This window comes from Zonotrichia leucophrys, chromosome 9 (assembly GCF_028769735.1).
Source record: "Zonotrichia leucophrys gambelii isolate GWCS_2022_RI chromosome 9, RI_Zleu_2.0, whole genome shotgun sequence".
Classification (NCBI taxonomy): domain Eukaryota; kingdom Metazoa; phylum Chordata; class Aves; order Passeriformes; family Passerellidae; genus Zonotrichia; species Zonotrichia leucophrys.
This window is the reverse complement of record NC_088179.1, coordinates 17,331,880-17,359,342: the sequence shown is the minus strand read 5'-3', so window position 1 is coordinate 17,359,342 and position 27,463 is coordinate 17,331,880. Positions and strand designations below refer to the sequence as shown.

General features: G+C 43.9%; 1 protein-coding gene across 6 annotated transcripts in view; it reads right to left on the bottom strand.

Moving 5' to 3' along the window:
* MCF2L2 (MCF.2 cell line derived transforming sequence-like 2) overlaps positions 1-21,465 on the bottom strand; it is a 151,118-nt gene extending 129,653 nt beyond the window's left edge. For 3 of the 6 annotated variants that reach the window (XM_064720928.1, XM_064720929.1, XM_064720930.1), the window contains exon 1: positions 551-1,264. In XM_064720928.1, the coding sequence (XP_064576998.1) occupies positions 551-692 (142 nt within the window). In that variant the 5' untranslated portion in view covers positions 693-1,264. Of the gene's footprint in view, positions 1-550; positions 1,265-20,827 lie in introns of those variants that run through there. The other 3 variants (XM_064720925.1, XM_064720926.1, XM_064720927.1) reach the window with 2 other exon arrangements.
* Positions 21,466-27,463: the final 5,998 nt, after the last annotated feature.

Sequence of the window (27,463 nt, the reverse complement as noted above, 5' to 3'; positions counted from 1 at the left end):
CTAGCAACCCCCTGAGAGTGGAATACTGCCCTGTACCTGGGCTGACTCACACAGAGCACAAAAAGCTTTGTTTGCTACTTTCCAAATACAGTGAAACCAAAATCTTTACAGAGAGGAAGATATTGACCTTCTATATAGTAATTCAGGAGCACAGGGTGACAGGGTCAGCTGGGTCATGACACCCACTGCTCCAGCTCTTTACATTTATTTTTAAGAAGTATTTTCCATGCACAACAGATACCTACTCCTGGCATATACAGAAAACTCAGTGTCTTACACTCGAATGAAATAAACATTTATTCAGAATGAGTCTAACATTCATTTTAACTCCTTTAGGTCAAGTCACTGCAAATATCCCAGAAATATACAGCCAAGTCAAACACTGCAGTCACACCTGAGGTAATACCCAAAACCAGCCAGTTGCCTTTAATTATTACTGACTCCTCAGAGAAAGCATTAAGAATATAATCTGTTTCTACAAATTGCCTGGGGATGCAATGCAATTACCACTACGAGAAGATGCTATTTTGTTCAAGGATGCTACACTTACCTTTCTTTGCCATGCGCTCCAGTCTAACGCACCCTCCTATAAAATCATGGTACGATTTCATTTCTCCTTCTGTTATCCGGACAGCAGTGAAAGGCAGATTCCTGGGTACCTGTTGTCCACATTTCCGACACCGAGAAGCCATTGCCACAGCTCAGGAGACTCCTGTCAGGAATCTGCTCTCTGTTTGCTGGAATCCAGCCTGATTCTTCAGCTGTCAGTCCAGCCTGGTGACTTTATCCCACTTAGTTCATTCAAGGTCACCCTCGCCAGCAGGATGTTCACCATTGCAATTGGCTAAGACTTTTATAGGCTTACTGACTGTGTTTGTTTCTCCCTCCTTGCCTTCAATATCAGTTTACTTTAATCTCTCATTCAGAATGAAAGCTGTGAACCTCAGCGCAGCCCATGCCCTGAATGGCTTCCTTATCATTTATTTAAAGCTGTCTTATAAGCAACAATGAAGAGAGAAGATCCCAGAAGCACATTGCAAGATCACAGAACGACTCTTAATGAGCATGCCAGCTATGTTCACAAAGAATTTTTCTTTGAGAAAAGGTTTTTCTTCATGATTTTTCATTCCTTTCAGGCTTATGATTTTATGAGTCTTCATCTCTGAGAACGAATTTTTTTACTTCTGCATTTCAGCTTGGACGGTGCAAGGAGACTGCTCTGCAGAGCTGCTCAGCCAATTACTCACACGTCTGGCAGTGGCACTGGGAGGCTGCAACTGTACAGAAAAGCCCTCTGCTGCTGTGCACAGTCCCTGCTCATAAGATCTGATAATCGAAATGAACAGAGTAGCAAATGGAGGACAAGGGAAATATTGTTGGCAGACATGCTCTGCTAGCTAAGCAACCCCCCAACTAATTTTTTTTAAACAAAGAAGTTGGATCCATTAGTTAGACACCAAACTCAGATATTTGAAACATTCATTTAGAAATCCTCCTTGGAAGGAGCTGGATATTTAAGCTGATTCTTTTTCCCCTTTTAACAATTACAATAACACAAAACACTGGTTAGAGAGCCTTATGAAGAAACTAGTTATTGGAGAATTGAGTGCAGAGAGCACTCAATCCTGATACAGTGAATTAAAAAGGAGCTTCCCCTAGGATCGGCAGGGGACTGCACAGGAGATGCATAACAGGCACAAGGCCAGCACTGGTGACAGTGCAAAGAATACAGTGAGAACCCAATGAATCAGGGCTGAGCTGCCACCCAGAGCTCAACTGCAGCGACCTGAGCACACAATGAGTTTCCTGCAAGGATCTTACACACAGATTGAGAACCTTTGCCCTCCTGTGCCTCAGTCCCTAGCACCTGTTGGCACTTTACACAGTGCCAGAACATCCAGTGCTCTTCAGCTCGTGGCCTGCTCAGATCACAGCTGATTCCTAGATGTGGAGTGGGAAAGCAGAAGGCTAATTAATCCAAATCAGAGAATGACCTAGAGGGGACAAAGATGTCCAGGAGAAAAAAGCCTCCTATGGTGCCATTACTAAAATGCTGAATAACTGGTTGAACTGCATTGAATGCCTGTAAGCTGAAACACACAGAAGTCAACTCACCTGCCCCTACTTCCTTCCCTTTCCATGAACTTGCAGCTTTTCCCCAGCCAGCTTTGCTGCCTCATGCACACAGGGAGAGATGTTTAAGCTTCCTAACCCAGCACACACAAACTGGCCATGTCGTCAAACAGCTACCAGACTTGAGAACTGAGTCTCAGAACCTCTTCTTTTGATAAATGAAGCTATAAAGGACATTTCCACTCCTAAAGGTAAAAGATTTTACTACCCTCACCTCCAAATTTGCTGTGTGGTATGAAGTTGCTGACTCTCCTGCTCTTTGTCTTTGCCAAAACCCTGCCTGCAAAGTGAGAACACTGATGTACTGAACTGTTGAATAACCTGATTCATTAGCATTTGTAAAATATTTATTAGAGCTTCCATAGAGCAATCCCTAGGGGAGAGCAATATTTTATAGATAGGGAGACCAGTGGCACAGAAGGCAGAAATACTTTGTAGAAAACTGTCATGATGAGATAAGAAAACCAGAAGCACAACCCTGCAGTTTTATCTTTAAACATTTCCTCCCTATTTTCTTTCATCACAAGGGTTCATGGTGTCCTTCCTTACACAGACAAACATTATATACCTTGGCAAATAAACTTTTCTGACAATATATTCATGTCTGACATACACAGAATAATTGCACTTCAACCCTGCACACAGAGATAAACAATGAGGGAGAATCCAGCATTTGTGGAAATACATTTCTGTCTGCCACCCTTGTGAATGCTGCTCCCCACCAGAATCCACATGGCTTAGGAACAGGAGGATCTGTGACTTGCTGCATTCCAAGGGGGAGCCCTGATGCTGGAAGTGGATGCAAGAAGAAATCTGCCCTAGATGTGAGCTTTGGAAGCACAGGTAACCACACAGCACACAACAGGGAAATGATCTAAAATAATTTCCCAGTCTTTCCCCAGGAAAGCCTGATCCATCACAATGCTAAATAAAAACCTCTGCTGCCTGGGGTACCACAGCCATCACCCAGCTCCAGACACAAAAATAAGCTGGCTGCAGCTGCTACACATTTAGCAACAAGGCACACAAGGGTCATCTCAGGGACTGAGTGCTGTGATGGATGGACAGAAGGATCTGTTTGCTCTACTGTAAGTTTCATTGCAGTCCCATTCACAAGCTGGGCTTCTCCTGACAGATATGGAAAACCTGACATGGGAGAACTGAGACCCACCTGGTTTTACCACACAAATTACCTCTTCTGTACTGCACAGGAGCTGCAGTGAGGGCTGCCTTGCAGGAATTCTATGTAACATGTTACCAAACACACTCTGTGTGGTTGATGGGGAATTCACAAATTTCCTCCATTAGCTGAAAGGTATCAGTCTGTTTGAAAGAAGAAGATTGTAGTGAAGGGAACAGGTACAGGAGATGGTAGGCATATTCCCTGGGTCTTCTCCATAACAGCACAGAATGGAAGGGCATTACTTTCCTGCTGCTCTAACACCCATAGCAAAATGATTGGAAAATTGGTGATGAATTGCCAGCATTGCCTAGCAACATCATCTGGGCTGGTCTGTCAATGAATAAGCAAGTAAATAAATGTAAGAAAGAGTCATCAGAAATTAAAAATAAGGAAAAAAAAAAAAAGAAAAAACCCCACCCCATGACCCAGATACCCTGAGATGCCACTACCCAAAACAGCCTGCAGAGCTGCACTAGTTCCTAGTTTCATTAGAAATACCAGTTTGCCTTGGAATTGATGCTTGCTGGAAAGTGCTTAAGTGCTTGTTGCCATGACTGTGTGACCAGAGGATGGCAACAAATTTAAAGTCAGCTCAGTTAAATCCGTTTAAGCCCCATATCTCTTCTCATGAAACAAGATGCTTCTGCCTCAAAAAGCAGTGCTGTGATGGTTGGTATCACTGTTAAGCACAAAACATGCAACAAACATATTGGATCTCAGTGATGCTGAGCCCAAGGGACATAATTTCTTGTGAAGAATCAAGATTTGAGTTTGGGAACAGCATTTATCTGTCAGAAGAAGGAGGAAGAGAAGTCTACTTCTGCTGCATGTATAAATGAGGCAGCTAGAAAACACTGTAAAACACTCACTGTTTGCAGCTTACCCCACACAGTCATTAAAGCAATTGAGGGGAACAGGCATTGCTTTTCCATCAGAGCCTTGCAAGAACCATTAAGAAATTTTAGTGTGAAAAAATCACCTCTCTTTATCCACCAACATTTTAGAGACAATAAAACATAAAAACCCAACAGCAAAAGGTGTCTTATTTATTCATGAAGACCAGCAGCTCACCACACCCAAGTATGTAGTATTCCAAAAATCTAAGAAATAAGTACTCTAAATTCAATGCCACTATAAAGACTGATAGAGAAGCTAAGAAAATAATCTATATTTCTTTCCTGAAACTCCAGCTTCACATTTTCCTACTTCATTATGTTTTCCCTGATGTTTGAACTAATCTTTGATAGCTATGCTGAAACACATTTTCATTTTGCATATAGCTCAATAACCTTCCTTCTGCCTCCCCACCTCCCAGATATTGAATTTGATAAGCCATTTCAGTAGTTTGACACAAAGGTTTCTTTTCAGAGCACTCTTGGTGCAATGGTAACATCCATTCCTGTGTTCAGCTAGAAAGCAGAAACCAGTCTTTTTTATTAACTTTCATTTATTTTCTTCCAACTAATAAAAAGCAGACCAGGACTTCCTCTCCCTCCTTTTTTAATAAAGGGCTACATCCCGGCATGGTTTTAAACCCCAAGGAGTTAAAGGAAGCAGAGGAAAAATGTTCTTGAAATTCCTTGTAGTGTACAGCACTGTTGCAATTGCAACATGCAGTTCCTGCACTAGAAGGCTCTAATTCCAGTGCCATATGGCTTCAGAATCTCATTACACTGATCTGCTTAAAGTGATTTCTTAACGGACAAGCAAAACATTTTTGGTCACCTTCAGCAGAGGGAAACAACGATTCTGCCACTGTTGACGCACATGAACTCCCACACAAACTGCCAAAAGCAGGAGTGAGCAGTGAGGATCAAAGGACAACCTTAGCCAAGGAACTTGTGTTGTCATCTCAAAGCCGTGAAGACATCAAGGGTATTCAAGGACCATTACCATCATTAAACAAAAAAAAAAAAGAAAAGAAAAAGAAAAAAGAAGAAAATCCAAACCAAACAAACAAAACTGCAGACAAAAAGAAACCCCCAAGCCAATGACATCACTGCTGGATTAGACAAGATTCTCAGGAGATCAGGCAAGGAGCAGAATCTTCACAGGGCAAGCAGTGGGCACGAATTGTTGCTGCACATGTAGGGTTAATTTTACCTGGCTCTCTTGATCTCTGCAACTAAGAGCAGATCACCAAGAACAGAAGGCATTGCTGTCGTGCTAGGCCTCTGCTTGGCAAGATAAACAAACAGATCCCAGAATTACCAAAGTGTAGTGGCATAGGGGTCAAGAGTAGCTGGATGCAGCGTTCAGGCTTGGATGCAAAGTGATTCCAGTCTTGACAGACCTACATGAGACCAATAGCCTTTCTGAACAATCTACCCAAAACATAAATGGCTCTTGGCTTAAAGTCATGGGAATAAACTGAGAGACAAGTAAATGCAAAAGAAATACATGAGTGAGACACTGGGTAATGCAGAGAAGGCTGTGATCTATAAAACCAGGCTTGTCAGATCCCCATTCTCCAGCTCCTAAATCCTATCACCAGTGCACAGGCACAGTCTTTGTGTCATGGCCCTCCAGCAGCATCATCAGCATCATGACAGCTGAAAAGGACAGACTCTGGACATTGGGGGAAACATGTTTTATCCTCTCTATACTCTGCCACTGACACACTGAGTCACCTCCAGGGCATGGTTACCCTGATCCCTGCTGTCATCCAGAGCACTGCACTGGATTCATTGCACGATTCCTCTTTCTTTCCCCCTTCACCTTTTTCTCCCTACAAGGAGCCTCTGGAGCATTGCCAGTGCAGAACAGCTGCTGGATCCATGCAGCCAAGACCACCAGGTCAGCTTCTTTCCCTGAGGAGCAGCTGTGCACATTCCCTATTGGAAACAGCATTTTTTTTTTGTTTGCAATTCATAACTTGAAACACATAAAGGAGAACCAGAAAGACACAGGGATAAAAATAGCATCTGTGAGCATCACAAGGGCTGTTGATACTCCAGGCTTCTGGACACATGCCAAATGTTAGCTGAACAGGAAGAAAGAGCTTCTCACATTACAAAGTACAGTAAGGGCCTTTCCAATGTTTTCTTGCCATCTCCCAAGCACTCAACATCAGTTACCACAAGGGGTAGGAGACTGGGCCTTAGGGACTATTGATTTTTCCCTGTTTGCCTGTGTGTGCACTGAGGTTCACTCAGTCACTCTGGACAATCCAAAGGAAAAATAAGCTCTTGTAGAGACTTTACTGGACACTGCTCTGCCTGACTGGGCTCTCAGCTGGTAGATATACATCAAACACACTCCTTTAATATCCCCAGGGCAAGGCTTGTGTTCATCTAGGGAGCTGAGGATAAAATCAGTCAAAGAGGAGTTATTCCCTCTGCTCTGGCAATTGTGAAGTACACCTCCTTTTTTTTCCCCTGGCCCAGGGCTGCTGTCAGAAACCAGAGGTCTGTCCTGAAGGACCTGCCCACACAGGCATCTCTCTGTGCTGAGCACCAGCAAATGAGGGGCTGGAACCTCCTCCGTGTGCATCCCCAAGTGCAACCACACAGGGCAGCTGGATGCTTGCACACACCTACCCAGGTAACAGGAACTCGTCCTGCTCAGTGCATTGCACTGCAGAGCTGTTCCTTCCTCCTGTCCGCTCATAGCCTGAACCCCTGCACCATTCCCAGCCCAATTTACCCATCCCAGCTTTGTCTCTAAACCACCAGCTGGAACGGATTCAAGGTTCTAGAAAAACACAGTCTATGGGGTGATTTCTCAGGTCACACCAAAGTCTGGTGAAGCAGGAAAATACAGGTATGGACAACCTGCTAGCACGTGCACCAGTGTGCACCATGTGTGCTCTTCCTTCACCTCTCCTGCCCTGCAGCACTGCACCCCACACCAGGCACAGCAGGGCAAGATGTCACACACAACCCCAGTCCTCTCCCTCTCCTCCCCAGCCAGCAGTTATTGGGTTTTGTCATCACACCCTATCTCAAATATGTAAATAGGATAAATTTACAGGAAACCATGAGTTTCAATCCTTTGTCAAAACCAGGCAAGAGCTGCTAAAATTATATGGAAAAGTGCCAGCTGGGATAGAAAAAGCATGAGCATGAAAGCCTCATTTCCAAGACTAAAATTATTCATGGATCTATATTAACAGGCAAGTATGCCCACACAGTAAAAAAGACATCTGTAAGTCAGCCTCAGGTGCAGAAAGGGTATAGAGCTGCACCTGAGTGAACTTTTCCTACAGGAAGCAGCACAAGGGTTTCCCTGCAACATCACAGTGATGTTGTGACCTTGCCTGCCAACTCCAAGCATCCCACATGCAGCATCACGGGCTGGGAGGTGCTGAGCACTGTCTGCACAAGGTCAGACCTGCAGCCCACATGAAATAAGGGCAGTGCTTTGATTTCAACAGCACCATGGACTTAAGTTGCCTAAAGCTGAGTGCTGCAGTGTTCTGATGAGATAAGAAATTGCTCTTTAGTCTGTCAGGAAACCTCATTAGAAATGCTTTCTGCTGACCAGCAAATATTTACATAATAAAATGTATCTAAATCCCACATCCGTTTATGGACCTTAGTCCCAGCATAAGTTCACTTCATGGCATGTAGCACTAAATAATGCTTTGTACTTCTCCAGTGATTCTCAGCTGAGCACTCTGGCACCACAGAGAAATTGTTACTCCCATGAAACAGACTATTTCCTTTCTAATTGCCACTAAAAGGATACAGTTTAAGAAGAATATTTTTGCTTATATATATTTGAGAATTCATCTGAGAACTATTTGAAGAAAGTTTGTGGCAGAAGGAATAATTTCACCCCAAGTTTTGCCCCACAAGTGCCTAAAACTGGGGAGGAATGTGCTAAAAGCATATATCCCTACATCTCCCACTGGCTGGAGAGCCCTTTGAATTGGCTTAACAATAATTTCACCCTCTCTTTAACCACTTCTTTGCTGCCCCTTTGTATTATAAATACGCATAATTCTACATAATATTTTCCTGTCTCTTGTTTAAATACACTTGCTTCAAGATTAGCAATCAATTGTAAAACAAACCAAATAAACCCAATATTTTTAGTTGTATCAGAAGCATTGTAAGGACCCACCAGTGAACTTTAAAATCTCAATACAAATAATGAAGCATAAGGAAAAAATTCTTCAGCTGGGAACTGAATCCCAAGGCATTCATACAGTTTGTCTAAGATCAATTGCAATTACTGCAGGAAAGCTAGAAAATAAAGAAATATGTACTAACATACTAAGAAAGATCCCTTTCTTGAATGTAGCCTTAAGCATGGCACAGAGAGCATTTCTCAATGTTATTTTGTACCATTTGTAGATATCCCCATCTTTCTAACATTGAATTTAAAACAGAGGTCTGCTCATTAAGATTTTGCAGCATTATCTGTATCAGTCTCATTACTACTGCACACACATTCAGGGTCAGCAGGTCTCATAGTGAATGCTGCTGAACTGAAACTGCTAAGAATGAACTAATTTGGTAAAATAAAAACAAAATGCTAACAAGGAGTTTTATAATCAGGCTCAGTGACTGATCCCAAATATCAGCACTGGCAATGGACATGCCAGGTATTTTAGAGCATGTGAGCTCTACTGAGAGAGTATTTTGCATTTGGCAGCAGCATGGAGTCACAGGGTCCTGAATACAGCAGTTAGCATGACCTGCCAGGGCATTCTCACCTGAGGCTTCCACCGAGACACTTTCTACCGAGTGCTTCAGCTACTGCATTTAGGAGGCAGTAGCCTCCCTATTCCCCACTCCCTTCCCCTTATGCTGTGGGTGATGCTGTTTTCAGCTGCTTTCTCTGCTGTTCCTGACCTGCAGTTTAGACATGTAGTCAAGTGATGTCCTTCTGTAGTATAACCCAGTTTAGATGAAAAGCTTAAATAGAGAACCTGGGTACCCCATTTTCAAAGGGTCAGCCCCTATCTCGCTGTTTATCTCTGGTGACCTCGGTTCTCTCCGAATTAGTGCTGGCGGTACTTTGGATGCGGATGCTGTTGCCGCAGGAGCGGGTCCCGGTGTCCCTGTCGGGCAGGGAGCGGGTCCTTGTCAGACCGGGAGCGGGTCCCGGTGTCCCTGTCGGGCAGGGAGCGGGTCCTTGTCAGACCGGGAGCGGGTCCCTGTGTCCCTGTCGGGCAGGGAGCGGGTCCTTGTCAGACCGGGAGCGGGTCCTTGTCAGACCGGGAGCGGGTCCGGTGTCCCTGTCGGGCAGGGAGCGGGTCCCGGTGCCCCTGTCGGGTCCCGGTGTCCCTGTCGGGCAGGGAGCGGTCCCCACCCCGCGCCCCCCAGCGGCTCCTCCGCAAACAGGCGGCGCTGGCAGCGCCCGCATCTCCCCAGCAATGGAGAGCAGCTCCTGGGTACCAAACCCGGCAGAGCCATCACAACTCTTGGAAAAGGGGCTTGAAGGAGAGAGGCTCCTCTGCCCAACTCTGTAGCATCCTGCCTTTCAGCTGATCGGGAAGGGTCTGGCCCTATCCTCGAGGCTCTGGGGCAGTGGGAACCGCAGCGTCAAACGGCGCTGCTGTGCCCTCTGCTGCCCCTTCCCCCGCGGCGGAGGAGGCTGCTCTGGCCCAGCTTCTTCCTGGGACCAACACACGCACACACCCCTTCCCCAGGCAGCAGCCCTGCCCTGCTATCCTGCTGGGAAGAGGATTCAGGGGATAACTGCTTGTGTTTCATTTGTGCTTCCCATTGCTGGACTGGGAACTCCTCGCAGTGGTGACACCTCAGCATCCGAAGGGGACAGTGAGGCAGGCAGTGTGTCGCCTGTACAGAGCTGCTGGTACTGGGGCAGAATGGGCACAAACTATCACTGACAAGCTGCTCTTTGCTTTGTCCAACCACTTCTGCTCCTCACAGGGCTCTTGCTGCCAGCTCTCTGCTCCCATTCAAGATTAAATGATGCACAAGGCCCTGATCTATAGCCAGGGTGTAATTCAACATGATACAAAATGAAAATTGCACATTGCTGAAACTGCATTCTCCCCTAACTGAAAACAAAACCCAGAAGATGGATTTTTATGAGCTATCAATAAAAATTACTAAAAAGTTTACTTCAAACTGAACTTTGACTTCAAAGCCAGCTGTGAAGCCTCTCCTGGTTTCATCAATGTGGAAAGGGAAGAGATACTAGACACAGATAACAGCACAAATATCTGAGACAGATGAAATGGTGAGAATAGTTTATAATCTAATTTTTAAAAAATAGGAAGTCTGTTTTCACAGAATAAGCTGATCACCATAATAAGGATTAATCAGGTTTTTCCAGGAACCTTCCTGCACCAACAACTGGCATGTAATTGCCAGAGCTCTCTGATCAGTTATGCACCTGCTCACAGCTCAGGGTCATGCTAAGGCCACAGCTATTTCAGTTTGAAATAACCTTTTCTCTGCATATTGCAAGATCAATAGTATGGCTCCTATGAATGTCATCAGCTTTGGCTTTTATGCTGCAAACACCAATATTGATCCCTTCAAAAACTAAGCCTTGGCTTCAGAGACCTCTGAACCACAGTGTAATGGATAACAGGGAACTTCAGACTCAAAGAGGGGAAATATTTATAGTCATGCTTTGTTAGGTGAAGGATTATTGATTGATAACAAGAAGCAAACTCTCCTGATAGTAATTCTAGCCACAGCAATTTGGTGAGAATATGAAACCCATATCAGACAAAAATGCACTCGAAGTGTTTAAGTTGTAACATATATGATTAACAGGCAGCAAATTCAAACTTCTCACATCCAACTTCTCACATCCAAATAATCTAATTTTCACTTATCATTGCTACTAGAGCTGCATGTGTTTGCTGCAGTTCTTTCCTCAATACCTGTCTGTCAGCATGTGCACATCCTTGGAAAGTTATAATTAAACTGGAGATATTGCGGTAACAATAATTGGAAATGCCAGTAACTGTGGGCTAATTGCCTACCTAGGTATAACTAAAATTCTTATAGGTCTTGGAATTTAAAGGCAAAAGTCACTCTCCTGAAATACTGAAAGACATCCTCTCTGGTTTTAGATTTTCTTCACCTCTTCACATTGAACCTAAAGTGGTTTTCCAGCGTAAAATGTGAGTACAAAACCTCTGAAGCTCAAGGCATGTAAGAGGAGAGTCAGATCCTATCAGCAGCTGCTGCCAGGCAGCCCACAATGGTGTACATCAGCATTGTTTGTCTTGTATTTATGTCTCGGAACTGCAGATAACTGCTCTTGTATGTGGGGCCAGCTGTAGACAATTCATTGCCCAAGGGAAACTGGAAATCACACAGCTCCCGGTCATGCAGAGGAAGCAAGAGCTAAATGGTTTGCAGCCCCTCATATCTCGTTGCCCTGGGCAACAGTCTGCACTGTGGGAGTGGCAGATTCAGCCTTCCTCATATGGATTCTGTAATTTATGGTGTTAATGTATGGATTGATACTATGACAGCCCTTCTGTAGTACTATTGGGGGGCTCAGGCATTAGGTGATACGGGTGGGTGCATAAACAGTCTCAGGATAAGAGCTGCTGGTTTCCATCCAAGATCTTTGAGACACAGATGGAGGTAACTGGAAGCACAGAGATTACAGGTTGCACTCACGGATGTGGGGAATCTGAATCCAGATCCTCTCAGCATGGCTTTTCCTTGAGCTCTGACAAATGAACTCAGGATCCTCATATGAACTCAGGACAATGCTGACAGTAGGTGCTAACTGTGCTGCCTCTTATCCCTATTTGCAGCAGGGGCTACAGCTGGGTCAGCTACAGCTGAGTCCACTCAGACAAAAATATCTGGTCCTGTGGAGTGCTGAGAACCAGCAGTTCCCCATATTCACATAGAAATAAAGAGCTCTTTGCACTCAGAGCCACTTTGTTGTAATATTGATGACAGATCATTTCCCATCACCACTTTGCAAAGTTTCAAAGGATTTTGGCTTCTGCAGAAATTGAACCTTTACTCCCATGCTTGTGCAATCCAGGTCAGAAATCAGTGAATTTTAAAATCAAAATAACATTGGACTAACATCCCATAAAGGACCTTTGTATGTCTGTTTAAATTTCCATAGAGTCACCTTTGCATTCACTGTAACAGTCCTGCACCTACTGCAACTAAGTCCCCAGAGAACTTCATCTGTGCTGCATCAATGTACTTCTGGAATCAGGGAAGATCTGCAGATAGAAGAGAGGGCTGGGCTGGCTGCCTTGAAGGGCCAAACAAGCTCCTGTGTGCTCAGAGCAGGAGAGCTACTATGAGATGGTAGTACCTAATGCTGGAGCCAAATCATGGGCACAATCCACCTTTGAGACAGGCAGAGTAAATGGTACTGAAATGAGTAGCAGTCTCCATGAGGGCATGGACACTCAGTGCTTTGGCTGTGCTTGTTTAGCTCCTGACTGCCCAAAAGATTCAGGACTCAAAGGTCATCAGAGCAGTGATTTTGGAACAACACATTTTCAACAACACACCAAACACGATGCACAGCAAGTGCAAAGCTGGTTTTGAGCAGGAGTGTGGGTGTGGGTGTATGTGTGTTGTGCTGGAAAACAAAATAGACAATCATTTCATGACAGCATGGATTATTGATCCTGGTGGTCTGTCCTTCCTCTGGACATTTTTTTGGGGGGGATATTGTATTGTACTGTCAGGTCTCTGCAATGGCTAGAAAAGATGGAGACAGAGCATAGCAGCTTTGTAACCTACATCCTAGGGTCCATGGAAATTTATTCTGTCTCAGTTCAGGACTTCATTCCATACTACAGTGCAGGAAATCTTCTGATAGAAAATAGGATGAATGCAGAATTATATTCACAATAATTCATTAATACAAAGTTATTTACAGACCTCTACTGAAAAGGCACCAGTTTTCTGCAATGCCACACTGCAAAAGACAAGAAGTAGGTGCATATAAATGTAATGTATTTCACCCTTGAATGAATGCTGTTGCTTCAGATTTTACCAGCCTGGATTCACATGCTGGACATGGCCCTCCTCCAGTACATGAGCTCAATGATTCCTCAGAGGCAGTTATGCTTTTGGACTCACAGATGTTATCTGTGTTGTGCTTACACAGCAGTGGAGCTTGAAGATACTGTGATCTCAACCCAATTGTCCCCTACACATCTGTCCCCATGCCAAAGTGGAGCCTGCTGTCTTTTGCACCACTAAACTCCAGAGCTTTTTACAGTGCTCCTGCTCCCTAAGCAGTACCTTCTTCCATGCCATGACTTACAGATCACTCAAGGTATTCACTACTGATGTTCTTCCATCTATGCATGTAAGAGTTGGCTGTATCTTCACCCTGTCTCCCTTCTGTTCCTTGGTTTCAGTTCTGGCAGCTCTGCTGCACTGGTTAGTGAGTCACTGATTAGCAATGATCCATGTGCCATGTTATCTCTTTCACATCATTCTCCAGCATTTTCTCACATGAGCAGGATCAGGCAGCTTTGCAGAGAACTCAGATTGCTGCCAGTCATTGACCCACTGACCACCTGGGGCAATGCAGACATTGACAATTTACTGTGCTCAACTCTAAAGGGAGGTACAAGGCCAGCCTGGCCTTTAGCACCAAAACATGTATGGCTTTTCTCTTCTCCCAGACACTTGAACACACAGTCAGCTCTGAAGAACAGGAGAAAAATACACACAGGACTAGTATGCACCAGACACGTGCTGTCAAAATTATTTTAGCAGTCACCTGGGCCCCATTCAGAAAAGTTCATCCTAGATTAAACACTAAGTCCAGCCTTGGGACTAAGAGAGGCCCCAAACGTGGTACAGAAGGGGAAAAAGAGTGACAGCAATGGAATTGATTAGCTTATTCTCTACTCAATGAGATGACCTGGTGCTGTAAGTACCCTCCCAAATCCTGATCCTGTTTCCCTCAGGGAGAAGTCCTCTCAGGGGAACTCTTGGATTTAGACACCATATGGAAGGCGAGAAAAAGGAATTAAATAAAAGATGAGGCAAGAGGTGGAAAAAGGCCCTTGTATTTAATGAGCTGCCAGACAATGTGATAGATGTCAGCTTTGTTTAATTTCCAGTAAGGCCATCTGAGCTCCCCTCTGCCACAGAGATGGGAATAGACAGGGGCTCTTCTCTGCCTCCTTTTGGTCCTATTTGCTTTTTAAGCTTGAGGCTTAGCAATGCAGAGTGGTCACTGCTGCCTGCCCTGTTAGCACCAGCATCTCTCATTGTGCCTGACTCAGAGATCTCTCACAGGAGGAGGTTCTGCACTTGCTTTGCCCTGGAGATTCCTCCCACTTCCTCCTTCCAGGTAACCCAGGGCTTCCCCTGGAGAGTTTAAGAGCAGACTGGGAAATGCCACAGTCTGACTAGATCATTGCAGGATGGCATCATTTTTCCCTTGCATTTGACCTAAGCATTCTTTTTTAAAAATTTGTCATTTGATACCAACCCTACCCCCAAATATAAAAATGTGCCAAAAAAAAAAACAAAAACCCAGGACCCAACAAAAGACTAAAAGACTACTATATAGTGTTAGCAAGAGCCTGCTCTGGAAGTCAGAGGTTTCTGCTTTCTGTTCCACTAAAACTGCCAACGGAGGACTAACAGGCCTGGAGAAGCATCAGGAAAATCATGAGAAGAGCTGACCCAAAGAGCAAACAGACAGAGCTCCTTTCAGCTGAAGCATGTATCCTGGAATAACTCATTTGAGTCCCAACTATTTTCCAGGCACTAAAAAAGTGTACTGCAGAATTTTCTAAGGATGTAGAGGACCTGGTGTCTGGCAAGCACAGCTGTGGAAGGGACCATAGGAATCACCACCACTAACAGCTAAACTTGGATCCTGGCACCTGACTTTCCTTTACTAATTTCCTCACGTGTTAAACACTCCTCCATGCCAACAGACAAACAACCACAAGTCATTGCTAAGGTAGATTAGAAAATAAAGGGCAGAGGGAGACTGCTGTAGCATTAGATTGAACAGCAGCAATACAGAGGCTTTTGAAAGAGAGAGTGACTGAGAGATTGACAGGTTGGATCACGCCTCAGTTCCAGCCTGCCTAGTTCCCTGGCTCCAACAGTTGCCATCACAACATGCGTGAGTAGAAAGTGTGAAAACCTTGCAGCAAGCAGATGGTGGATAGCTACTCCTATTCCCTTTTCTCCCCAACATCCTGGTCTCTTACTGGCATGAGAATGAAAGCTCAGGGTGTAACAGCTAGTTTTGCGAAGGGTATCAATAAATGAGAAAACAGGGCTGTAAGCAGCCTTTTAATATTTGGGGCTCTGCATGGCTCTCCTTAGGGCACACCACTCTGAAAGAAATTAGTAACAGTATCACACCTGGATATTGCAAGGTTTTCTTAAATTCTATCAAGGATGCCAGGATCACATCCCATATGAAAAAATATTCACCTAAAGTAAAAGATGGAATGTAGAAGAGGGACATCTCTGAGCTGTTCTGACACTGAAGCAGCCTTAATGCATGCTACTCTTTCTAGGAAGCTCTTTAGTCACCTCTGCCTTTCTGAACTAGAGGCCAAACTATCACATAAATATTTTGCCTTGAGACAAACTAGTGTTCTGGATCCCAACGCAGAGCAGTTTCTTATAATCTTTATTTCTGACAATGTCTCTACAAACCAGATTAGAATGTGGCCTTTAAACAAGTCTGTGGTACTTGCAATATTCTACATCTTGGAAAGTGCACCACATACATCTGCACATTTTTCATGGGTTTCTGTGAGAGCTTAGTTTCCACTTTTTATAGATACAGAAATTGCAGCATTAGCAAAACACTTCTAAACAGTTTTATTAAACAGCTTCCAGTGAAACAGCTGCACAGAATAGGCCATATAGAATGGGGTAAAATTAATAACCACAATCTATGAACAAAAAAGTAAACAAGTAGCTTTTTTAAGCTGTAAAACTAAAAAAGATAAATTGCTATTATCTCTCCCACATTCCACCCTCCTACATGGAATCTCCGAGGTCTAATAGAATGAGCTTATTTCCCGTGTCTTCACTATTTTCATCTTTCACTTCAGATAGTATTTTTTACTTGGCATGAATTCAATATTTTTGATCTTTGTCACTTCAAGTTTGGTAGAAATTGGCCAACAGTTCAAAAGCTTTACTGGGAAACAGAGATAAAGATGCAGATAACAGGATCAAAGCTCAATTTTTTTATAGAAGTAGGTTAATGGGGAAATTTCAACCTACCATTTCTCATAAGCATGAGATCCCAAGTAAATTTAGCAAACCCATTTCTGCAGTTTTCTATTGTCATATTTTATTGGGAATGCAGTGATAGATGCTCCTCCCATGCCTTATGTTATTTTGGGTGAGGAAATCTGGGGTGCTGTGGTGAGTGGAAAGACCACTTTCCATTTGCTGTGCACCAGAAATCCCTAAGTAGGACAGAGACACAGAATCCATGGTTCAAAAAGAGTTTCTGAAATGCATGAATGCTCTAAAACAAAGGAAAGAATTTTATGCTGCAGAGGAATTTTATTTGATTTAAGCCTTTGCATAGGAGTAGCAAAGGGCCTATTTGATATGGTATCTCAAAAGTTAATTTCCTAAAATATCCTTTTTTGTGTCCTTAATGTCCACAGACACATATGAGAAACATTGCAATTGTCTATCCAGCTATGACATATTAGATTATTTGTGGCTTTGTAGCATAAAGCAGATTCTGCGACTTGTGATGCTTAGCCACTGGCCTGGGACAAGTGCCAACTGGGGTTATTCCATTCTGCTGACCTAAATTCCTCTCACACAGTCAGGTGGATGCAGTATCATCCTTTACTTCCTCCCCCAAATAATAACACAGCTTCTCTTCACACACACAGGTATTTTACACCACTCCTCAACTCTGGTGGTTAAGCCAAGAGTGATAGGAATTGACATACCACGGTTAACAGATAGGAATTTCAAGTCCAGAGATGTCAATCCTAAACTAAACTCAGTCAGTGACTTTCCTTTTTATTTCCATCAAATTGTTAAAATTTCTTTCTGTTTGGTTTTTTTTTTTTTTTTTCATAAAATGAGAGACTGGGGAAATACGAGTGTGTAAAATCAGATGAAAGCTGACACAAATGTATGGGGTTGTTTCTTGTATGTAACATTTGTGCAATGTACACACAATTTGCTTTCTGCAAATTCACATCAGTGCATCTCCTACCAGGGACACTGACAGTCAGCTCATCTGGGTCCAGTTAACACTCCAAGGGGAGGAACTCTTACAACTTCATTGAGAATTATGGGGAGCCTCTAACAAAACCCCATCTCCCATGTGCTGTGGAATTCTTTATTGGCAAGAGAGAAGCCAAGCTGGTGACCTTTTGAGACAGTTCACATTGGTTCTGGCAGCTCCATCCTATCATAAAATCATTTTAAGAAAAAAATCTGCAGAAAATGGGGCACTGGGTGGAGGTGCCTGTGTGCACAGCTGTGCCCAGAACGTTGCCCACACATAGCAAAGCTGGCATCAGATTTTTGGGGGCCAAGTGCCAAGTGTGGGTGGGTAGTGAGAGCACAAAAGCCTGTTCCTGTGGGCTTTGCAGGCTGCAAGAGCTGTGCATGTTCCCACAGGCAAACGATGCTGCCGTCGGCACCAGGCGTGTCACCCTGCAAAGCTCTTCCCTCCCCACCACAGAGGAGCTGCCACTTGCCCACCTACCCAAAGGACACACTTTTCCCAAAATTGATGAGTGTTTCCCCAACACCTCCCAACAAACAAGTTCAGTGAAAGTAGGGTAAATTAAAAAAAGACTCTTGACGCAGTTTTGGTAACAAGATTGGGTAGTGTTGCTGCTAAATCTCAGATAGTAAGCAGAAAGCCTGCTAGTGTCCACAAACTACTCCTGCCCTAGGCACCTGTGGTGGCCCCATTACCTCAGCCACACCAGGACAGCCAGGAACAATCCCACGGAGGCTGAGGGAGCACAGAGCTACACAAGGGATCTAATTTGGTCCTCTGTTGTTTTACATTCTGTGAAGATGTGCTACCCCATGCAGGTTGGCAATAGAAAAGTATCAAGATAAGAGAGCTACTGTGGAGAAGGAAAATACCTTCAAGGCTTTGATTTTGACCCAGGTGAGGCAGGTACTGTATGTATTAAGTCTGTAGCAGGATAAGAAGCTTTTTTTGCTAGCACATGAACTGTGTAACACAACATGAGTCAGCTAATGAGGGATGAGAGCTTTTGCCCAGGACAGATAAGTTGAGCCCCAGGCAATTAATTATGTGACACTCTTATTGACACATGAAAAATAAAATGGTGTGTCATTACTTCCCACAGACCAAAATGATCCTATAAAGGTTTTATTGAAAATGTAAAGGTCTTTCTTTTCCAAAGTTCTTGTTTGACATTTTGGAAATTTTGTGAATAAATTTCTTCCCTCCGGCTCCTGGGTGAGCTGGGAGTTGCGCTCCCAACCAAGAGCTGGCTACATTCTAAAGAGTTTGAATCCCACCAATCCAGGTGGCAATATGAGGGTGAGAATTGTAAAAATAGTGAACACAATAAATGGCCAGAGATCCCCTCAGTTTGCTAAGGCTGAGAGCCCTTTCACTTGTTTGAGCTGTAAAGATTCCCAGTGAACACAAAGAGAACCCTGCAGCTTCCTGGGAACTATTTGTCCAACAAGCTATTGCTGATTCAGCTAAGGCACCCATGTTACATGTGATTCATAAATATGGTGCATCATCATCATGGGTTTGGAAGAAACATTTTTCCATCAGCCAATAACAAGTATTTTAATGTTCCTTTCTTCCATTTTTGTACAACTTACATGATTCAATAAAAAATGAACTCTGCCTACAAAAAGGCAGGCAGACTCCACAAGTAGGGTCTGATTTGTAGGTTACAAAAGGCTGGGGAAATGGTGGGGTTATCCTTCCCTGATGGAAGCTGATCCGCTGGGCTCCTGCCTCAGTAGGGAATGGATAAACACCACAATCCATGACCTTCATTCCTCTCCTGAGCACTGGCCTGCTGGGTGACCTCCAGGAAACCAATAAGACTCTCTAGCATCAGCCTCATGACCCAGAAACCTCTCTTGAATTTAGCAGAGACCAGTGGAAAGGTTCACCAACATTTCTAGTGTCCAGAATGACTTTCTATTAGACAATAGTATATTACACAGTAGGTAACATAATGCTGTGTTACCTCTAACAAATCCCTTCTGATTTCAAGGAGAGGAACATGGATGATGGGACCTGCATTGAGTTTAACAAGAAAACCAGAAGACATACAAATCTTTTTGACTCTCCTGAAGTACTTATTAAAAAAAAAAAAAAAGGATATGCCTCATATTGAATTCCAAATCTTCATTAAAAAAATGTGAATTCATGTGATTTCATGTCAATCTGAATTTGCACAATTGCAAAGCAATTCCTGTTGGCATTACTGGGTCAAAGAGCCTGCTGCTGCAAGCTCTCCTGGCAATCATACTCTCTCCCACACCAAGCTCCTGCTGAGGTTATCCTGGAAAAGATTTTGGAGAGATGGGGCCTGGTCCTAAATATTTCATTGACTTTGAATCTGCTTTTGTGCTATTTCTTTAGGCAAGATGCTGATTGCATGTGCTCTATTAAACTTAGTTCAGTTGCCATAGCTAATATCAAGCCAAAGAATAATGTTGGTCTAAAACCTTACTTATATATTCTATAAAAACCAAATTTTAGTCACACTCTGTTTCATATACAGATTGAACAAAGCCAGTGACAAAGGCATTTCAGGAACCTGTACAACATATTTGGCATTCAGAGCATACAATCCATTCAAACACTAACAGCTATAAAATTTGCTCCTATGGAATTCAACTAAAAAGGTTCTCTTTATGTGATGCAACACAGCTGTAATCTGCTTTAACCCAACAGTAGGTAACAAAAAAGGGTCACAAAGGCTTTTCTCAGCTGATATTTTAACCACCAGCATCTCCTACTGTCTTGCTAGTTTCAGGTTCCTCAGTTCCTGGCCCAGCAGTCCCCAGTGCCAGCAGGTGGGTACCCAGCTCAGATGCATAAGGATGTCAGAGCAGAGCATAGGGCCTCACCTGTATTCACTGGCATTTGAATGTTAGAAACAGTAAAATCAAGACTGACAGAGAGAAAAGCTTTTGAGATCCTATCCCTATCCTAGCCCCTTCTAGAAATCCCGAAACAGCAAAGGCCATGAAAAGATTCTCTGAGAATGGGCTGCTACTCCAGTATCACAAGCAAATGCACAGCACATTAGCGCTGCCGTTGCTCCAGCATCCTCCCACACCCCCTTTTCTCCACCACCTCCCTGCAAGAACTGTGCTCGGGTATTTTACACAGATCACTTCACAGGTAGGACACGCTGCTCTTACTGTTCCTGCTTTTCAGAGAAAACATGCTTGACAAACAAACCATCAATAAAAGGCTGTGTAATTGCCCACAGCCGGGGATTCACGGTCTGCATCCTAATAGGATGGCTCCTATTTCACACACAGGTGTGATATTGTCACACAAAGGCAGCAGCACCTCCTGGGGGAACAGGGTCCGCAAATCCACGCAAATGTAGTAAGAAGAAAAATAAAGATGCCTTACCCACATGGGTGATAACCGTAGTCAGTCGCTGGGTGAGCTCCTGATGTGACATCTCTTCTTCTTTTAGCCAAAAAAGCATTTCACACAGGGAACTACACAGCATCCAAAAAAAGATGCACCCAGAGTGGGAGGCTGCACACTCACTGCCTCACTTGCACACAAAGCAAGGACCACTCCCACGGCACGGCCCTTCCAGCTTTCACATCTTCTCTCGGCTGCTCACCTCTTCCAATTTGCTGCCATCCATGCATGGACCTTGAAAAGCTCCTTCCAGATGGGGACTTTACCCCCCTCGACGGAAGGAAGGCAGCAGGAGGGGGGAAATATAAAAGCGGGGGAAAGCAGACGAGTTGATTGCTTATGGCTTTTTTCCTCCCTTCTCCCGCGGATGAGGCGAAGGATAAAGAGACAAACCAGCAAGCAGATACCTTCCTCCAGGGAGACTTTTGGATGGTGATGCTGCGAGTCAGGGAAAAATCCTGGAGGTAGGAATGGCATGGGGAGGAGTGGAGCTGGCAGGAGAGCTCGAACAGCCGCAGCTGCTCTGCGACGCTCCCTTCACCAGCGTGCCTGGGAGCGGAGAACAACACGCACACAGCCTCCGATGCTCCCCCTCGGCCCCTGGGGCCCGAGTGCCTTGCAGGCTGTGGTTGAGTGGAACCCCGCAATGTCTCCAGAGACCCTCCTCCACCCCCTGTTAGAAGCCCCTGCCTGCGGGGCCAGCGCTTCCATGGAGGGGGAGGGGGCCGCTGGCCGTTCTGCGAGTGCTGTGGCCAGAGGCTTTGTTGCTCCACCTGCACGGACAGGATCCCCGGGGTCCTGGCTGAGCCCACAGGAGCCTCTCCAGCTGCAGCTGTACCAGCAGGGTGAATTAATCAGCTGTGGGTGCTGGGCAGAGCTGATCGTGGCCACGGAGCTCAGCCGTGCCCGTGCGCAGGCAGGCACAGGTGGCCTTCAGTGGCCAGAGCAGGTCTGTGGCACCCACGGTGCCAGCCTTGCCCGGATGTGTGACAGCCGTGAGCAACGGGAAAGCTTCATCAGCCCTGGGAGAACAGGGAGAGTAAGGCAGGCAAGGAAGTGAGGAAGGGCAGGACAAGGCAGGGATGTCTCCATTGCATCCCTTGTTGCACCTCATCCTTGGAAGCCTACCTGAAGCTCCACACATGGCAAACTTATTGCACAGCTAAAATGGAAGAAATAAAACAGACCAGGGTGCAGCTGCCTGCAAGATCGGCTCTATTCCCACAGAATTAATTCAACTCTAAATCCAGATCCCTAGCCATCCATAGAGTTTTGCTGAAGTCCACCTTTCCAAGCACACCAAGGAACCTGACCACATGCATGCCCAAAGCTGGAGCTGTAAAATACCCCTGTGGCCCTGTCAGATCTTACAGCACAGTTAGTGAGGCTGTCCTGGTGTTGTGAAAGGTTTACCTCTGTGAAGAGAAAATCCTATAATCAGCTGGCTGACCTAAAAGCCAGTCTGAGTACCTGTGCTGTTGGCCTCATTTTTGGATGACTGACTAACTATGCCAAGAGGTTCCTTGCATAGTTCTGTTCAGTTATTTTAACAACAAATCTGTCTGAAAACATGAGAAGGATGACTTCAGAGCCACCCACCAGGCAACATTTTGGGATTAAAGCAAAAGCCATTTCTTTTTCTGAGATCCAATTTTACTGCCTATCTAGGCAGTAAAGGTCAAACTGCAAAGACCTTGACTTATGTTAAAAGGATTCCCCCAGCTAGGGAAGAGATGGCATCATTGGGGAAAAAAATATGTGGGAAACAGACTGACACCTAGCTATAATTTTTTGAGGGATTTGAAAGGTCTGGGATGCTTTATTTTTTCTTGAAGGGTCACAGATGGCAGGTAGGAACATGGCACTGAAAAGGTCACCATGTTTCCAGACACTTAAAAGATTTTTTTTTCTCCAGGCACAGACACTGTATAAGCCCATTCATAAAGTAAATACACTGAAAAGCAGAGTAGATTATTTGCTCTCACTACTCCTACAGTAAGGCTGTTCAAGAATATCAAGGATAACTAAGAGCCTTTGTCTAATTTCTAGCTAGATTAATTCTCAGCTATTTTAAGACCATATGCTCCTCTACCAACATAGTTATTCAGCATCACCAACTGCAGATTTGTGAATATTTGCTATTTTAAGATCCCTTTTCTCTTATTATTTGTTCTTGCTATGTTAATCTGCTTTCTAGCTTTCCAGCACACCTTCAGTAGCTTTTGAACCTGTCAGTCAATTGCAATCCAGTTCAGGAGAGAGGAATTCTCACAGGTTCACTGAAACTCAGCCAGGTGCACAAGGTCTGAAAGGAGGAAGGATGCAGCAGTGACTCACTGGTTAATCCTGGCTGCTCCCTGCCCAGGTGGGTTAAACTGCAGGGTGGGTTACATGGGATCAGTCCGAGGCTAAATGGGATTCAGTCCAAGTTATGGTGCTGTCCCTCCCTTATGATGGAAGTGATAACAAACAAAAAGGGGGAATTTTGGTAGGAAGGTTTTGGGCAGCAGGACACAGCCATGGGATAGCAAACTCCATCAGTTTTAGCAGTTACAGGATGATTTCTTTACACTGCTAAGATTCAGTGGTGCCAGCATCAGAAAAAGGTTACTGTTCATTGTGTACATTGCCATTACAAATTCCCAAATGGAAAAGCCATTGGATGGAAGTCAAAAATATTGCAAAAGCACAGGTGATCCACAAACCCAAGTTGAGAAAGCGAAAAAAATAAAAGCCTAGGCTACAGGGATCTCTTGGAGACACAGAGAAATGTAAGCCCTGTATCTGTCACTTGAGGAATGGTTGAAAGTTGCTGAAGTGACTTAGACTATTGATGGGACAGTAACAATTTCAAGTGCTGGGAATTTTTTTTTAGTGAAACTGAGCCAGTACTTTTACAACAAATACTGACTTCCCCTCTGAAGGATAAAAGCTCTTGGTGATAAATATATGGTAGAGGTGCAGAGGATGATGATTTACATTCCAGGCAGGGATTTCACTGAAAACAGAATCAGGAGCTGTGAAAATGCCATGGTTCCACTGCTAAGATGATGGCCAACAGGCAAAACAATTTGATTTTTCCATAGAGTGACAGCCTGACAAATCACCAGCTCTTTATTAGATCCTGAATCAAACATCTGAGGCCAAAGCATTGTAAGCAGTTTTAGTAAGCAGTAAATTGCACACTGCTAACAAAAAGTGTTTATAAGACTCTATGGCCTGACCAGTATAAGGGGAAACTTTCAAAGGGGGGGAAAAAAGGACATTTTCTCCTTTTTCATCTTATATAGCTATATATCTTCCTTCTGTCATTAGAAAACACTTGGCCAAATGAGCCTGAAGAGCTACTGAGAATTGAAATGAGATCCATAAAACCAGGCTTTCTTCTTCACTGTCTTGATTATTTCCATTTTCCCAGTCCTATGTAACCTTTACAAACTCAGCCATCTTTTAGTTTCTCATGAAAATCTCCTTCCAGAACAAGATGACAACCTTCTCTTATACAGGGTGAATCTGAAGACTTTTCCATAGCAGAAAAAATAGGCAGGCTGATGAAATAACAGAGAAGTTTAGAATCCCTTTACCAAGTTTCTTCCTTTGAAGACTTTGCTACTACTTTGATACCATACCCCTTCCCTCTTTGTCTCTAGACTGGCAGATCCCTGTATCAAAGGCTGTGGCTCTGTTACTTGCTGGGAAGAGCTAGAACTTTTGGCACAATTGGGAAAGGTAATTACACTGTCACCACTTCTGACAGGCTATGGCAGTACCTCAGAACCGCAGCACATTTCCGTTAGCAGAAGAAACTGTTAAGTGAGTCAGAAACTTCTTTGATTCACACAAAAAGAAGGCACCCAGAGTGCTGCTTCCTTTCTGGAACATCAGTCACATAGTAAAGGAAAATAGCACTCCATATTTTAAGTTTTCTTACTTTTATTCTATTTTGAACACTTCAGCCAACAGTGTTTTTGCTTGGCTTTTAAGAGAGTCACAGTGCTGGGGCTTCTCTGCTGTTCTGGGCTTTGTGCTGGGCTCTTGGTCAGCTCCTGTGACAAATCTTGGCTTCTCTGCCAAAACTGGCAGCAACGCTTTTCTCCACACACAGCTCCCCTGGCAACGCCTGAGGCTCTACCCTCACACTTAGTCTCTCACCTAAGCTCTGCAAAGCCTGACCTGCTTTGCCTCAGATGCTGTTTCAGCTACTTGAAAAGGAGCACATCTCCTTGTAAAATCTATTCTGAACAAAAAGAGGCCACTGAGGACACAACACTAGTTTTAGCAAAATTCTCTGCTCCTCTCCCTGTCTTCCTTCCCTGTCATAAACCTTTTTGTCAACATCATTTACATCAATCATTCACTTTCTGTGCTCCAGAACAACTGTCCTGACACAGGCTGGGGCAGTGGCCCATCTGTGAGCAGGACCATCAATATACCCTCAGGAAAGAGTGCATGAAACAGGCCACCTAAAGAGATTATCCCTCTCCAGTATTTCCCTGTCAGATTGCAGTGATCTCTGGTTCAGGGACTTCCTGAACTGAAGTCTGCATATGACTGATAATATTTAATGCTTCATTTCTTCAGGAATCTGTCTAGATATTTTTAAATCTACTTATAATTTTGATGGCCATAAAGCTTGATAGTAACAAGACTTGCAATTTAAATATGCATTGTGTGAAAAAAGCAACTTCTTTTGGTTTTAATTCTGAAGCTTGATGGTTCAGTTTCAGGCCTCTGATTCCTGCATCTTGAGAAGGAATGGATACTTTCCTATTTGTAGTATCCACCTTAGCCAAGACTTTTTATGCAGTGATTATATCCCACAGTTACCTGAGCTGAGCTGAGACAAATGCTGTCCTAGTTATATCTAAGTGGAAAAAAAGAAGCTTATTGATACCTTCAACATTCTTGCCATGTTGCTTTGAACCTTCTCTTGTTTCTGCAGCTTGGACAGTGAAAACCTCCAGTGCCAGTCTGCTCTGTGTTGCTTACACAATTGTGGTGGATGTCTTCCAATGCTAAGAGTTAGGAGATAAATGTTTGCTGTTAAATTTTTTACAGAAATCCATATGCCTATTTTTATTGCATTCATTTCTTTCAACTCTTTCTTCTTTTAAAACAAAGCCTGGATTTTAGACAAAGCTGTTGAACAGAAGTGATTCTGTAATTTTTAGGCCCAGGTTACTTTTATGAACTCCATACAGTTTATTTTAAGAAAGGCACTTGTCCACTTTCAGCATCATAAAAATCCCTAAGCTGATCTCCTAGGAAGCTTTCATGTCAACTGACTGCAGGTCTAGATTGATGGAGGCATGGGGAGGTCTCCAGGGCAGCAGGCAGAGTAACTTATAAAGACAAATGTCCTCCCTCTAATCAATTCTCCTGCCCTGCTGCTGTCACTAGCCCCTGACACATTGGCTTTCTGTCAGATGAGCTCTTGCCCCCTCATTCTGTGGCTGTACATCTGCAAATGGCTCACATAACACTGGTGCCCTGGTTTCAGCTGGGATAGATTTGTTTTCTTCTTAGAAGCTGCTACAATGCTGTGTTTTGGATTCAGTGTGAGAATAATGCTGATGTGAAACTGATGCTTTGGTTGTAGCCAAGTGGTGCTCACCCAAAGTCAAGGACTTCACAGTGTCCCATGTTCTGCTAGTGAGCAAGGGCACATAAATCTGGCAGGGAGCATGGCTGGGACAGCTGGCCTGAACTGGCCAAAGGGACATTCCATGTCTTGCCCAGTGTATAAACAGGGGGAGCTGATCACTGCTCAGGGATGGGGTGGGCACTGCTCAGCTTTGTGTGAATCACTTATCTGCGGTTTTATTTCTCACTCTCTCCTTTACATTACAATTATTATTGCTATTCTTCTTGTTATCTTCATTATTATATTTTACTTTGTTTCAATTATTAAATAAGTCTTATATCAACCCACAAGTTTTACTTTTTTTTCTGATTGTCCTCCCCATCCCATCAGAGGGACAGGAAAAGTATGTGAGGACTGCATGGATTTAGTCACTGGCTGAGGTTAAACCACAGCAACTGGGAAGGGTCTCCATTTAGGAGCACTGACTAGGCTGGTGTAAAAAACAATCTTTCCATGGGAAATGCCAGACAGAAGCAAATGAGAGGACATGGTAACAGAGCTGGATCTGTTGGTCCTTAAGATGGTGAGTGAATGCAATTCAACAGAATGGAGTAAGCATAATTTTCAGTCCTTACATACATGAGGGAGAGAGAGAAAAAATCAGGGAGAAAGAGAGAGAAGCTTGGGCTTCATTATTCCTTTCTGGAATTTTAAACTTTTCTTAAGGCAATGAAACTAGAAGTTGTGTTATGAAGTTCAGTTAATGTAGCAGAAGGTAAATTCCTCTGCTGCATTGACTCTCAGGCTCATCCAGAGCTGGCAAAATGAGAAATGCAAGGTACATTTGAGGCGGCCCCATTAAGGACACTGGATTGAATAGAGACCAACAAATAGAACAAAGCTTCAAAAAGATAGCAAAGCTTTATACAGTTGCAGAAAGAAACTGATTTCAGAAATCATTTGTTACCATGGCTTGGAAGTACCAAATATAATCACAGTAGGAAAAAAAAATCATTGCATTTTCATCTAGA